The sequence below is a fragment of the Humulus lupulus genome, chromosome 5, assembly GCF_963169125.1.
Source record: "Humulus lupulus chromosome 5, drHumLupu1.1, whole genome shotgun sequence".
Taxonomy (NCBI): domain Eukaryota; kingdom Viridiplantae; phylum Streptophyta; class Magnoliopsida; order Rosales; family Cannabaceae; genus Humulus; species Humulus lupulus.
In genome coordinates this window covers 32,056,088-32,071,432 of record NC_084797.1, presented here as the reverse complement: position 1 = coordinate 32,071,432, position 15,345 = coordinate 32,056,088, and the positions used below count along the sequence as shown (strand labels likewise).

Below are 15,345 nucleotides of genomic sequence, written 5' to 3'. Positions count from 1 at the left end.
CAGAATTTATCAGTACCTATATCGGACATTGCTGATTTTGGTAAAAATTAGTTGCCTATATATAAATAATAATATTGTCCTTTCATGTAATCCTATATATTATGTTGTAATTCTTTCCTACAACACAGAACTCAGCAATGCACAAACACTCCAATACAATAACTAATAAAACTGTTAAAATAATGCAAGAAACAATCGAACAATAAAATTGCTAAGGTAATGCTAAAGCAATTAAAGTCAGCAAAACATAACAGTAAACAATAATGCAGTAAAGTAATCAAAGACACAAGAATTATACAGGTTCGGCTAAACCAAGGACCTACTTCCTGTTCACTCCCCTGAGTAGTCTCTTTTATTGATTTAAGGGATGAAATTACAAAGCTAACAATGTTAGGTGCATCACTAGTCTCAAAACTTCTCCAAGAACTCAATTCGAGTTATTTCTTGATCTTCTTGAAGTCAATCGGCTGAACTCTTCTTCACAGCTTCACAACCTCTCTATCTAGGCTCTCAACTCACTAATTCAATATGAATTACAGTCCTTTACTATGTGTATCCCGAGCCCCTTTTATAACTAAGACATAGAGAACGAAATGACTAAAATAACCTTGATGCACACTAACTAATTTTAACAACTAACTGTATAAACTAACAGTATGTTAGTTTATCCTTTTTACTGTGGATTACAATTCCACATATTATAAGGAAGAAAATTAATTGAGAGAGAGAGAGAGAGTAATTTCTTTGAAATATCATATCCAACTTGGAGCGAAGTGGTAGAAAAAATAATCAAAAGTAGCTTTGAATATGAGCTAGTAAGAAAAACAAAAGTCAAAATTAAGTAAATTAGACAAAATATTATATTGAATTGTTTATGCAAATATGGTTAATTATTTATTTTACGAAAATTCGCATGTTTAATTGCTGTAGAAATTAACTGTGGCAGAGAGTCATTTCTCTTCTCAAATTTACTGACAAGTAAAATTTTGTTTTCAAATATATCTCCCGAAAAGTAAGGAGAACAAATACATATATATACATGTATATGTGGGATATATATATATATATATGCGTCATGCATGCATGTCCGCCATTGATAGCGGAAGACAATTTGTTAATTGACTTGAATATTAACCCTTATAATTGTAAGTAGTCATAAAAGCCTTCCGAGTGCGGCTCTAGTGAGGTCCCGCCATGGACCATAAACGTACTAAAATCTTAAAGACTTCCTAGTTTCTTTCCTTTACTTCATTTCATTGATCTTATTAATTATAATAACATTGAATTTTTTATTTTTTTTGAAATATAGTAACATTGAAACTTTGAATTAATAAAATTGGAACTTTTGAACTTCCAACTAATTTTCACTTGCCAAGTCGTTTCCTTTCGATATTCTATATTATTCTTCTACAGTGTTCCAAATACAGCTATAAAAGGGGCTCAAAGCCAACCCTTGAATTTCCACACTTCACAAGTTCCAAATTCCTCCAAATTAGAACCACCCCAAAACCAAAACAAACTTTAGAAAACCCTTCAGGGAGCTAGCTATAACTCCAACAATGGCTGCTAAATTTTGCTTGAAGGCCCTCGCAGTCATCGCTCTTACTTTCGCTCTTTGTGTTCAAGGCACCTTAGGTTGGTCAATTAAATCAAATCATATTGTTCTTTTTCTTGTTAAAATAAATATTACATTTTTTTATTCAAACTTATAACATGTTTTTGGGGGATTTTTTTTTTTTTGTTTTGGCTATAACGCAGGAGTAACATGCGAGGAGCTACAACAATATACATGCGCATTCGCGGTGTCATCATTGGGGAAACGGTGCGTTTTGGAGAAGCACGTGAAGAGGAGTGGCGAGGAAGCGTACACGTGCCGTACGTCAGATATTGAAGCAGACAAACTCAAGGACATCATCGAGACCGACCACTGTATCAAAGCTTGTGGACTTGACCGTAAAACCCTTGGAATCTCATCAGACTCTCTCCTTGAGTCTCGCTTCACTAATCAACTTTGCTCTCCTACATGTCACGACGGTTGCCCCAACGTTGTTGACCTTTACTTCAATCTCGCCGCTGGTGAAGGTGAGTTATCATAAATATATATATTTATATCACTACACCAAAATATATTTATATATATATATATAAATATTTGAATTTTAGTTCTTAGCGTATAGTTTATAAACAATAAGAAAAAATACATTATAATCTATGCTTTTGTTAAATTTATATGATAGGTGTATTTCTTCCCAAGTTATGTGAAGCACAAGCTGGAAATGACGCTCGTCGAGGAATGGCTGAGATCAAAAGCTCAGGTTTTGTGGTGGCCCCAGGACCAGGCACACAACCTGCCAAGCTCGCAGCTGCACCAATAATTAGCCCAGCTCAGCAACCTTTCTAATCTCCATTAATACATACCAATATGTTATAAGAAGATATCTATTAGCATTATACTAAAAAATACTATACATATATATATATATTTATATATGTAATGTATGATTACAAAATTGCACCAAGCTAGGATTTATTCAATAGCCGGACTTGAATACGTTATCCTTTTGGATGTTGCATGTATTCAAATCATGTGCGGAGTGAGTCTATCAAATTTATAAGGTGTTTTTTCATAATGGAAAATTATTACGATTGCGTTGGAAGAATGCTTATGTGTAATTGTATTGAAGTGGATTAAATATAATCGTATACTATAAATTTATGGTTCTTTAATTGAACATCGTTTACACATTTATTATTATTATTATTATTATTATTATTATTATTATTATTATTATTTAATTTGATCTCTTAAACTTTGATATTTGACACTAGTTAAGATTTTTATTTTTAATAGTACAAGAGAGTTGGGGCGAAACACTTACATATCATTAAATGCAAAGTACTTTATACATACAAAAAATAAGCACAATATAATATATCATTATTTATAATTAATATATTTACACAATTTGAAATATGAGATTCTTATATAAAATTACTAAGTAGTTAATATTAATTATTCATATATTTTTCTGTGTCAAATAGAAGTATCTCTAGAAACACTTATTTTATTTTATCGGCTAACAATTCTTTATTACTATTCTCAGTACTTTTATATGACACAACTGTACACTCGAAAACAAAACCAAATAGATAAATTTAGGTCACATAATTAATTTGTGTTATTAACTTAATATTTAGACATGTTAAATAATATATATAATATATGAGTAATGATATGTGTACCAAAAATATGCACTAAAATATTATACCATTTTCAATGTAAAATGTAAAATTTGTGCCAAATTTAGCACAAAAATGAGTTAATGCTATATTTAGCCTACTATGTGCAATTGTGCTCCAACACATGCAAATTAACACGAAAAATCAATAATTCATTTAATATTTATTGAGAACATATAAAAATTCATTTTTTTATTATTTTTTATTATCCAAATTATATACTCCAAGAAATTTTCTATTGAAAATATAAATAAAAAATGATATATGGTTGATATTTAATTCTCAACAACTCAATTATAATAATGAGTGACAATATGGTACATAAAAATGTAGTATTTATTGATGTGCTAAATTTGGTCCATGCTATATTTTGTGCCAAAATTGGCACACTTTTAGGAACACAATTGGAGTTATACTTTGTAAGATGTGCTAAATATAACATTGCACCATCTTTTTAGCACTCCATTGGAGATGTTCTTACATACAGTGACTTGACAATTTAGTCTAGCGAATCACATTTATCAAAACTGAGACCCGCCATTAAAAAAACAGTGTTATGTCATTGTGTTTAATGTTTATTAGCAGTATTACAAAAAAAAAAAAGGTTTAATGCGAGCCCTAAAATTGATTTTAGGGCCCACTCCCGAGCACCATCTATGGTAGAGCCTTAAAAAGTGAAGTTTTTAAGGGCGCGCAACAATGTTTTTAGGGCGCACGTTGGAAGCCCTAAAAGTATGTTTTTAGAGCGCGCAATGCACGTCCTTAAAGATCATGTTGAGTATCTTTAAATAATGTTTTTAGGGCTCTCATAGAGTGCCCTAAAAGTTTATTTTTTTAGGGTGTGCAGTGAGTGCCCTAAAAAGTTAGAATTTTAATTTTAAAAAAATTAATTTATATTTATTTTTAATTAAAAATTATGATTTAAATACAAAAATTTATGTACAAATCCAAAAGCTTATAGATTAAAATAACAAAACTCATACATTCAATGAGATGGTTACAAATTTAAAAAATCCAAATTTGGAACAAATATAAATTATCAATCTTATCAAATTTGTAGTACAAAACTAGGAAATCTGATAATAATAACTTCAGTTAAAGATGGAACCCATAATATCATAACTTGACTTGATGATGAATTCTTCAAGAAACTTCTTCTTCCCTTTGCAAATTTTTTACTTGCTACAGGTTTTATGATGTGTGTAGCAGAGGTTAAAAATTTAATCTCACAAGAGGAACCTAAAAATTTAATAATAAGAAGTTAGGAAGATTATAAAGTATAAGAAAATTACATATGCAAACATAATCATTTTTTAACTTTCTTGCTAACCAAACTATGGAAAAGAAATAGCCAGGTCTTTACATGAAGTAGAATCATTTTAATTTCAAGGAGGAACTATACATGACCCTGAAAGGAAAAGCAAATCAACCAAGCTACTTGCATTACAAAAAACCTTACTTTTGCCGGCAAAAGTCCTGTGGGTTTTGCCTACGCAATTTTGCGTCGGCAAAGGTCCACGACGTACCCCATCGATAATGTCACTTTTGCCGACGCAAAACGTAATGCGCCGGCAATGGTATCTTTTGGCGACAAAAAAATGTGCCGGGAAAAATAACGATGTGCTAGTAAAAGTTGTCTTTTAGTGGCGCGTTTTTGCGCCGGGAAAGGTGGATATATGTAGTGAAGATTGAGACTTTTTCCGACGTAATTTTGCGCCGGTAAAATTTTTTTTTAAATGAATTTTTTGATAATATTACTAATTTTATTTTCAATATATTAATATTAATTAATAAATTTCGATTTTAATATATTAATAATTATTTAATTTTTTAGTAATATTATTTAATTAGAAATAAAATTAAAATTAAAATTTTATAAATAAATAAAAAAAATTACAACTATTAATATTTATTGTCTCCACCAAACATGAAAATATAAAAGTAGTTTAGTAAATTAAATGTCTAATAAATTAAAGTTTAAATAAATAAATAAAAAGTTCTACAAATGAGTACTGCCCGCCTCATCATCCCCGCCCCCGTCAGCATCATCGTCCTCGTCCGGATCCTGTTCTGGTAAGTCGACAGTAAAACCAGGAGCCAATTCACCAACCTGCTTCAACAAAGCACTGAGCAGGACATCTTGACGTCATTGGCGACTCTCAAGTTTAGTCATATACTTCTTTAGGTTTTGATTTTCTAGCATAATGTCCTAAGTTTGCTGCAAAATGGTGTCCACTTCAGGTGCCAATTGCTTGGACATTTGAGAAGTTCACGAAGATACTGCCCTCTTTGCGCCAATTGCCTTCAACCTAGGCAACCCCCCAATCCCTTTCTTATAACGCGAACAGGGTCCAAGGACATCCGTGACAATATCCATATCAGGCGAGAACTGACCGTCGACATAATCGTCGACACAAGAAACAGCAGATGATACAGGGGTCGTACTTTGCAATGCTCGATGCTCAGTCATCTCAGTCTGCACAATAAAAAGCACGTTTCTCGAATTCCAATATAACATTATTTGAAAACCTAACATATAAATTTTTAATATAAAAACATATAAAATATAACTTTATTATCTATCTGCCAACATCCTATCATTAATGACTGCAGACCAGTGATTGAAAAAGAATGTAATTAATTTTGTTCCTATATCAGGGAGCAAGTGGGCTAAAGTAAATTTGGTCATGAAAATCCATATCTAAATCAAAATCATGAAGATATTGTTGATATATGCAGTAAGTGCAGTTAATTCCATTAATGGGAAATTTACGCCTCTAAACATATACATCAACTATATTTGCATGTGTTTTTATTTAGATATGGATTTTCATGACCAAATTTACTTTAGCCCACAAGCTCCCAGATACGGGGACAACATTAGTTACATTATTTTTTTTTTATCTTGGTCCACAATCATTAATCATAAAAATATTGGCACATAGATTATAAAGATTTAATTGTTAAAAATTTAATTAATAATTAATAAATAATTACTTATTGACACCAACCAATTAATAATTAATATTTATTAATTATTTACTAAACTTTTTTAAAGTTAAATGATCATAAATTAGTTAAGGTTATGCAACTTACATGTTTTGTCGCTGCTACATTACTAATCCACTTATCCTTCTTCTTGTGGAGGTGCTCGAATGTGTCGATCATGCTCGGAAGCTCGCCAGTAGACTGGTCCATCTAAAAAAGAAAATTATTTAAACATTGTTACCTTTATAATATTTTCGTAAATGTAAGGATATAGGTTATTATAATTTACGTGAACATAAACATGGCAACGATGGATTTGGAACCGTGTCCTCCTGGTATGGTCATTTTTTCTCGAGCTTCTTTATTTCTCTTCGATATACGCTTCAAACAGAAAATGATACTCATTAATCTAGATTGTAATTTTATAATTAAACATTATTGTAAAATCTACGGCATACCTGCTGATAATCAGAAGCCCAAAAATCGCATAGAATTACCCAATCAGAAGAAGTAATCGACCTAAAAGGTTTTGACTTCGCTCTCTCGTTGTCCACCTCTCCTCCAACCTCTACCCAGTGTTTCTTCATCGTGTGGCGCCAATCAGTCAGATGCTTTTGCATTTGTCTTACCATGGCATCGTTGATTACTGGATTGTCTTGTGGATAAATGAATTTGTCCTAAAATCACAATTAAATTTAGAATTTGTTAAAATATTATGAAGATAGACAAAATCTTTAATAGTGAGTTATTAAAGGTTTAAAAAATGCTTACAGATAGCCTCTGTCGAATAACTTGGATATCAGCTGGTTTTACTTGTTCCCAAGCTAGTGTACTTGGGTACGGTGTTACGCAAATAACGAGCCATGGAATTGTTGAACCACTTGCCGTAAGTTTGAATAGCTTTTCCAGTTTGTGCATCAAACTCTACTTTCAAATGGCTAACTTTTTTGGTGGCCAGCTCTCTCTCAATATTGGCACCGTAATAAGCTCCCCTGCCCCTCTTGGACCACCTGTGTCATTACTTGGTTCGGCCATTCTACATTAAAATATTCATTAATTAACTAATTCAAATTATGTATGTCTATTGTTTTTTGTTATTAAATTAACATTTTATTACTTATGGTATTTCCCAACCTACCCTATTCCAACCTAGTGGATCCCTTGGAGATAGTAAGCAGTCATGTACTTTTCCACATTTTTTCAAGATGTTTCTCAAATATCTTGAAAAAATGAGGAATAGTACGTCAATACATTGGCTATCCCCAAGGCATCCACTAGGTGCATGTCTATTACTTTATATATATATATATAATTAACATTTTATTACTTGTGATATTTCCAAACCTACCATATTCCGACCTAGTGGATTCCTTGGAGATAGTAAGCAGTCATGTAGTTCTCCACATTTTTTCAAAATATTTCTCAAACATCTTGAAAAAATGAGGAGCAGTACATGAATACATTGGTTATCCCCAAGGCATCCATTAGGTACATGTCTATTGTTTTTTGTTATAAAATTAACATTTTATTACTTATGGTCTTTCCCAACCTACCCTATTCCGACCTAGTGGATCTCTTGGAGATAGTAAGCAATCATGTACTAATTCTCATTTCTTCAAGATATTTCATCAAATATCTTAAAAAAATGAGAACCAGTACATGAATACATTGATTATCCCCAAGGCATCCAATAGGTGCATGTGTGATAAAAACTATACTATTATTAATTAATGATAATAAATAAAGTTTTCATTGAATTAAATAAAAAGTTACATATACTTGTTTAAATTACATATCACTGTCCTCATCATCACTAACTAGAACATCATTACGAACACCACTATCACTATCACTATTGACTAGAACATTGTCGTCATCCTCATCGTCTTCATACTCGACCAACGTATGGTCTTCAAATTCAACTTCATCATCGACAACAAACTCATTTGAACCTTCGCCAACCAAATCATCGACGTTTTACACTTCAGTGGGATTGACATCAACCCGATCATACTGAAGATTATCAAAAATTGGAAGTTCTACCCACAACTGAAATGAAGAAGAATTAACTTCTTGCAATATTGGTATATCATTTGTGGTCTTAGTATCATCAACATCGGAATTTGAGAAATCCCATACATTCCTCGGAATGTATTCATTAACAAGCCTCCAATCATCCCCATTTTTCACATCTCGAAGATAATACACCAACTTCGCTTGAGGTGCGAACGAAATGATCATCTTTATAACATTCTTCCTTCACATATATGCTCGTAAAATTGGATTCCACTTTAATTCTACTTGTATTGAACCATCTACACTTGAATAGGAAAACACTATAACCCATCAAGTAGGACAATTCAATTACTTCTTCCAGAACTCCATAGTAGTTCACTCCTTCCTCACTTGGCACCATTACACCGCAATTTTGTGTTTTAAGCTTCATATCACGACCATGAATCACAAATTTCACACCATTCATTATCATCCCTGAATATGAGAACGTGCCGTTTGATTTGTTTGCGAGAGCATACAATTCATTATTCACATCAGTAGGTGTTGACTCATGCAAACCGTTCACCTATCAACATTAACATTGAAAGTTAGTTTTGGATTGATTAAGTGGGGTTTCAGAAAAGAATTGACTAATATACATACTCTTTCTTTGAACCACTGAGGAAAATTAGCTTCTCGTTGAACTTCAAGATTCGAGCCCCCCCCCCCCCCCCCTCGTCATCTTAATCCATCCATATGCTCACTACAAACGGACAACAGTGTTATGATTTTTGCCTTTACTCGGTATATAAACCAAACAAATTGATTGAAAAAAGACTACAAAACACACCTAAGGTACTCCTTAATTTCGGCACAATTGTTCAAGATATACCACTCAGCCTTTTGCTTTAACTGCGGATTGAGGAGCATACTTGATTTCTTACCAAATGGATGACCAACAGCCTTATAAATATAATATTCCTGATTTGGTTGGGATTCAACGCGATCGTCATTCCTCCCAGGTCGATTGAATCGAGTCTCAACCCCCCAGAGGTACATTGAGCAAAAGGTTAAGGCCTCGTTGACCACGTAAGCTTGTGCGATTGAACCTTCTAGACGTGCACGATTTCTTACATACTATTTATAAACCGCCATCGAACGTTCAATGGGATACATCCACCTAAAGTGCACGGGACTGCCAAGAATTGCCTCTTTTGGAAGATGCAAAACCAAATGCACCACAATCTCGAAAAATGCTGGAGGAAATATCATTTCCAACTTGCATAAAATTGTGATAATGTCTGTCTCCATCTTCTCAAGGTCTTTCACATTCAAAGTTCGTGAACAAAGTTTTTTGAAAAAACTGCACAACTCAATAATTGGCTTCCGAACTTCAGGAACCAAAAACGACCTAATTGCGGCGGGCAACAACTGCTGAGGGCAACAACTGCTGAAACAACACGTGGCAATAGTGTGATTTCAGCCTAGTTATCTTGCCATCATTGACATTGACATTCTTCGAAAGGTTTATAGCAAAACCATCCGGGAATTCAACTGACTTCACAAATTCACAGAAAAATCGACGCTCCGGGACACTGAGGGTGTAACTGGCGTGCGGTTTCTTCCACTTGTTTCCCTCTTTGCGGATGTGGAGTTTTTCCCTAATTTTCATGTCTGCTAGATCAAGTCTTGTCTTGTCAATGTCTTTAGATTTTCCCTCTAAGTTCAATAAAGTTCCCAAGACACTGTCGCAAACATTCTTCTCAATGTGCAATACGTCCAAGTTATGCCTCAGCAATAATTCCTTCCAATAATCAAGCTCAAAAAATATGCTCTTCTTCGACCAATTAAGTTCAATCGGAGCCCTTTTGCATTTCACACCACCAAATTCTTTGTATTTCCCAGGATGTCTAATCTGCAAATTCTCTAATTTCTTCAACACATCATCACCGGAGTAATCTTTCGGTGGTGGCAAGAGTTCCTTGTTATCGTCGAATAGTGCTCGTTTGCTCCTCCATTCATGATCCATATCAAGAAACCTTCTATGGCCAATGTATGCAATTTTACTTCTAATCCCTACAGAGTGAGTTTCTTCATTGCATGTGGGGCACGCCTTGTACCCTTTTGTGCTCCACCCAGACATCATAGCATAAGCTGGGTAGTCGTTAATGGTCCACAACATTGCTGCACGCATATTGAACAAGGTACTATTGTATGCATCTCGTGTCTCGACACCATTCACCCATAACTCCTTCAACTCGTCAAGCAAAGGTCTCATATAGACATCGATATCTTTTCTAGGTGAAGAAGGACCTGGAATTATAATAGACAACATTAATGACTGTGGTTTCATGCACTTCCACGACGGCAAGTTGTAAGGGACAAGTATCACAGGCCACATGCTGTAAGAGTTGCTCATGTTCCCAAAAGGATTGAAACCATCTATAGCCAACCCAAGCCTAACATTTCCAGGTTCGGCTGCGAAAGATGGGTACAACTCATCAAGGTGGTTCCACGCCTTACTGTCAGCGGGATGCCTCATCACACCATCTTCCTTTGGCCTTTTAGAATAGTGCCATCTCATATCCTCTGCAGTATATCTCGAACTGTACAGTCTTTTCAATCTCGGTGTCAATGGAAAGTACCGCATGACCTTATGAGCCACTTTCTTCCCGTTCCCACGATCATCTTGCCAGTGACACTCACCACAAACCGGATAGAATTCCAAGTTCGCGTTTTCCTTCCAAAACAGTGCATAGTCATGCTTGCAAGCATCGATGGACTCATATCCCAATCCAATACTCCGCAACTTTGCCTTCGCCTCATAGTTAGACTTAGGTAAAATTCTTCCATCAGGCATAGCGTCGACTAACAATTCCAGCAAACCCTCAAAGTAATGATTGCTGCACTTGTTAATAACTTTCAGATGCATCAGCTTCACCAAGAAGTTCAATGCAGAATACTTTCGGCAACCCGGGTACAGTTCACTTGACATCACCTTAAATAAATTGTTATACTTGTCACGATGTTGAACATCATCTTGGGGAGGTTCATTATAGTTTCCAGCGGGAACGTCATCTTTAGCGTAAACATCCTCCAGGATATCAACTATCTCATCTCTATCTTGATCTCGTACCACATCTGGTGGCGGCGGCAGCGCCTCTCCATGGTAATGCCACACTTTGTAGGACTGTATGATGCCATTGTTGAATAAATGCATCGAAATTGCATTTATAGGCTGGAACTTAACATTCCCACATTTCTTGCATGGACAGCGAACCAAACCCCGATCGTTCACCTGATTTTTAGCGATCTCGAAGAACTCCTTAACACCATTTCTATACTCCAGAGACCAACGATTCCTCGCACTCATTCAGCTTCTGTCCCTCGCCATCTTTAAGCGAAATAATTCAGAAAATATTAATAATTGTCTTAAACTGAGGGAAATGATAGTCAAAATATTTCATGACTGTTTGTCTCCCTAACTATCACTAAGTGATAATAATATCCTATCTCTGGAAAAAAATAATTGTTTATATTTACCAAAGAAAATGTAGCTAATTATTAATTATTACAATTTTTTAAATCATTTACTTATTTATTACTTTTATTTCAAAATTAATTTAATTATACATTAATTTCATTTTGTAATTTTTTATTAAATTCTTCAATTTGAATTGATTATTTACTTAATCAATAAAAATTTTATTATATTTATATTTTACTTAATTATATTTTATTAAATCATTTATATTTTTAACTTTTTTCAATTACAAAATATCGAATATTAATGTTAAAATTAATTGTTAATTATTATGATTGGTAATTTTATTTTATTTAAATTATAGTTAAAAATTAACTTTTTGATGTATTTTTTAATTATACTTAAACCTTTATTTAATTAATTATTAAAATTTTATTAATTTTACTAACCCTAACATAATTTGGGCAGCATAACGACTATATTTCAAACTATCCCAAAAATTTAAAACCCTACAAATTAAACACATATATAACCAGAATATTCCCAGATCATACAAAACATATATATACATTAACAAATACATCAATTTACATATATATAAATATTTAACCACAAAAAAACATATACCAAAACTTATTTTTTTTATTAATACAAAAAAAATTATTAAATACATATTTACAAACATATCACATTTAATATAAAAAATTTAAAAATATAAACATACATTATTAATATGATTTTTTTTAAGTTCATACTTTAACTAAAATACATATATCACAAAATACAATATAAGAAATATTAACAAGCAAAAATAAAAAATACATATAAAACATTAAAATAAATAAAAAATACATATTCAAATCTGTTTTTTTAATTTTACAAAAAAAAAAAAAATAAATACAAAAAATATATATTATAAAAATAACTTAAAAATAGTAAATGAAAAATAAAAATATTACAGTGGGTGAAGTGGTTCCGCTTCGACTGCTCCGGTAGTGGCTCGGGGACTCCATAGAAACAAAAAAAAAAAAAATTCAATACATAAATAAAATAAAATAAAATACAAAACTATATTATAAAACTTACCTTAGGAGGCGGCTTGGAGGAGGAGGAGGCAGGGCCGGCCCTGGGCATAGGCGGGCTAGGCCCGTGCCTAGGGCCCACTCCTACCCAGGGCCCAAAAATATCATGTAAACTCTTAAGTGTGTTCAAAGAAAAAAAAAAAAAAAGGAAAGCTGAAAGCTGAAAAAAAAAATTACAGATACAAAAGGGCCCATTTTTTTCAAATTTATTAAAACCGTCTTAGGCCCACTTTTTTTCAGGGCCGGCCCTGGGAGGAGGGCGACAGTGGTGGGCTCATGGTGGCGTCGGGGGGGGGGGGGGGAGGGTTCGGGGTGGGCATGAGCTATCTTCGGGGTGGGGCTCGGGTGGGGTGGGGTGGGGTGCCGTCGGGGTGGGTGGGCTCGGGGTGGGCACGGGCTGTCGTCGGGGTGGGGTGGGCTAGGGGTGCGACTGGTGGGGGTGGTGGAGGGTGGGAGTGGTGGTGGTGTCGTTGAAGAAGGGAAGAAGGGGAATAGAAAATTGAAAATTGCAAAAATGGGGAAGAAGGCTCGGGCGGCTATGGTATATCGTTATGACTTTTGCCGGCGCGTTTCGTTGTGCCGGCAAAAGTCTATCAAAAAACCCTAGCGTAAAACGACACCGTTTAAATAAGTATACCTTTGCTGGCGCATTTTGAGACTTTTGTCGGTGCAACGAAATGCGCTGGCAAAAGTCTGGCCACCTACATCCTTAAAAACATGCATCAAATTAATATTCACGTTGACTTTTGCCGGCTCGTTAGGTGAAATGCGTCGGCAAAAATCTCTCCTTTTTAAATTACCATTTTCTGATAAACTTTTGCCGGTGCAAGTCGGAATTGCGTCGACAAAGGTAACCTTTGTCGGTGCAACTCCGACTTGCGCCGGCAAAAGTGACATTTGCCGGCGCAAATTAACGCCGGCAAAGGACCTAGTTTTTTCCGGCGCAATTACGAATTGCGCGGAAAAATCTTATTTTCTTGTAGTGTTGCAATACAACTGAAAATAACTTAAAAAACTATACAAAAAATTATTCCCTTCCTTATATAGAATGCAAAGAAATAAACTCAATTGAGCCAATAAAATGAAAGTAAAATTACATTCATAACTTTTCTTATGTGTACAAAAAATTAAAAGAGAAATCAAAATAATTAATTTACCAATAATTAAACCAATCAAACAAACACTAAGCATAGATCTCATTCTTAAAAGAAAAGGAAAGAAACTAAAATATAAGACCCATTTCTTAAAACAAAAGGAAAGAAACTTAACAAGATGGTTGTCCAAATTGCTTCTTCTAGGCATAACAACTACCCTTTACAATTAGAAAGAAAAATGACAGCTGCAACTTTTAATAAGGAACCAACTAGAAATTAAAAGTCAGCACAACAAGTTCCTTTTACATATATTGTTATTAATAATTATCTTACCATCCAAAAACTCATATTCACCAATATCACAACGAACATTCTAGTTTCTACTCATGGTCCAATGCTAATAAATTGCCATTTTCACTACCAGAATAATATATATATATATATATACTTATAAATATATATGGTTCTTGCGCAAGTCAGGAAAAATATGCATTGAACAAATCAATACTAAATGTCTAGACATTTAACCATATTTTTCTATTTTAGAATAGATCTCAACAAGCTAATAATAATAATAATAAAAAAAAATTTAAATAGAACATACTAGTCATGGACATGGGAGCTTAAGAATTACAAAAAGCAACGTTGAAGGTTGAAAAAAAATACATACTTCATCAAAACTCAGAGCACATTCCATCATCAAAACCACACAACCTCCACTCAATATTATTAAGCAGTCAAGCAAAACTATATCTCCATCAATATCCCAATAATCATCAAAATTTAAGCAATACTTAAATTAATAAGATGCTCTAAGAAGCACACTACAATTCAACGACTAATAAACGAGTTCAAAACAGAAAAAAGCCACGTAAAAAACACAATGCATTAGCGAATACACCACCAAGAGAAAAACAACACACACAAACAAGATAACTAAAACAATAGGAAAATAATTGTCAAATAAGAAAGGACACAACACACCTAAGGGTAAACTAAGAAACGAGGCATTCCACTAAAAAAAGAGGCGGAAGCACACTAATTAGAAACAAAACTCATTAACTCAAGAAACAAAGCCACTCACTAAACAACGAAAGAAAAATAAGGCAATTATCGAGTATAGCAAAGCAAACCAAGAAACAAGATACCACATACTAATTCAAGCTAACAAACTATAAAAGACCCAATTTTAAACTCAATGTGGATCCATCTTGTGTGTTCATCTCTGTGGAAGATGGGGACACTTTTGAACAAATACATAAATATTAGTTATAAATAATACAACAAAGCATTTAAAAAATGGAAATGACAATCTTGAGAGAAATAATATATTTTATTTATATAAGTTGTTTGAGTAAGAAAATCTGAAAAAATCTGTTACGTCTTTCAATTTCAAAAAGTCAAACTATTAAACCATTCAATTGTTTAATGTCTGATAAACTTGTACTCACCTTGTTCAAAC

At 33.6% G+C, this 15,345-nt stretch overlaps 1 protein-coding gene across 1 annotated transcript; it reads left to right on the top strand.

Annotated features, from left to right (window-relative positions):
- The first annotated feature begins 1,434 nt into the window (after nt 1-1,434).
- LOC133834723 (uncharacterized) lies at nt 1,435-2,727 on the top strand. The gene is made up of 3 exons (XM_062264428.1): nt 1,435-1,635; nt 1,759-2,082; nt 2,238-2,727. Exons 1-3 carry the CDS (start codon nt 1,560-1,562, stop codon nt 2,399-2,401), a joined length of 564 nt encoding a protein of 187 aa, XP_062120412.1. The 5' UTR covers nt 1,435-1,559; the 3' UTR covers nt 2,402-2,727.
- The last annotated feature ends 12,618 nt before the right edge of the window (nt 2,728-15,345 follow it).

What these genes read in the sequence shown, in the direction of transcription:
- LOC133834723 (XM_062264428.1), top strand. Translation starts at nt 1,560, where the DNA reads ATGGCTGCTAAATTTTGCTTGAAGGCCCTCGCAGTCATCGCTCTTACT. An exon ending in TTGTGTTCAAGGCACCTTAG is followed by an intron (nt 1,636 to 1,758) that starts GTTGGTCAATTA and finishes GCTATAACGCAG; the next exon opens with GAGTAACATGCGAGGAGCTA. An exon ending in CAATCTCGCCGCTGGTGAAG is followed by an intron (nt 2,083 to 2,237) that starts GTGAGTTATCAT and finishes TTTATATGATAG; the next exon opens with GTGTATTTCTTCCCAAGTTA.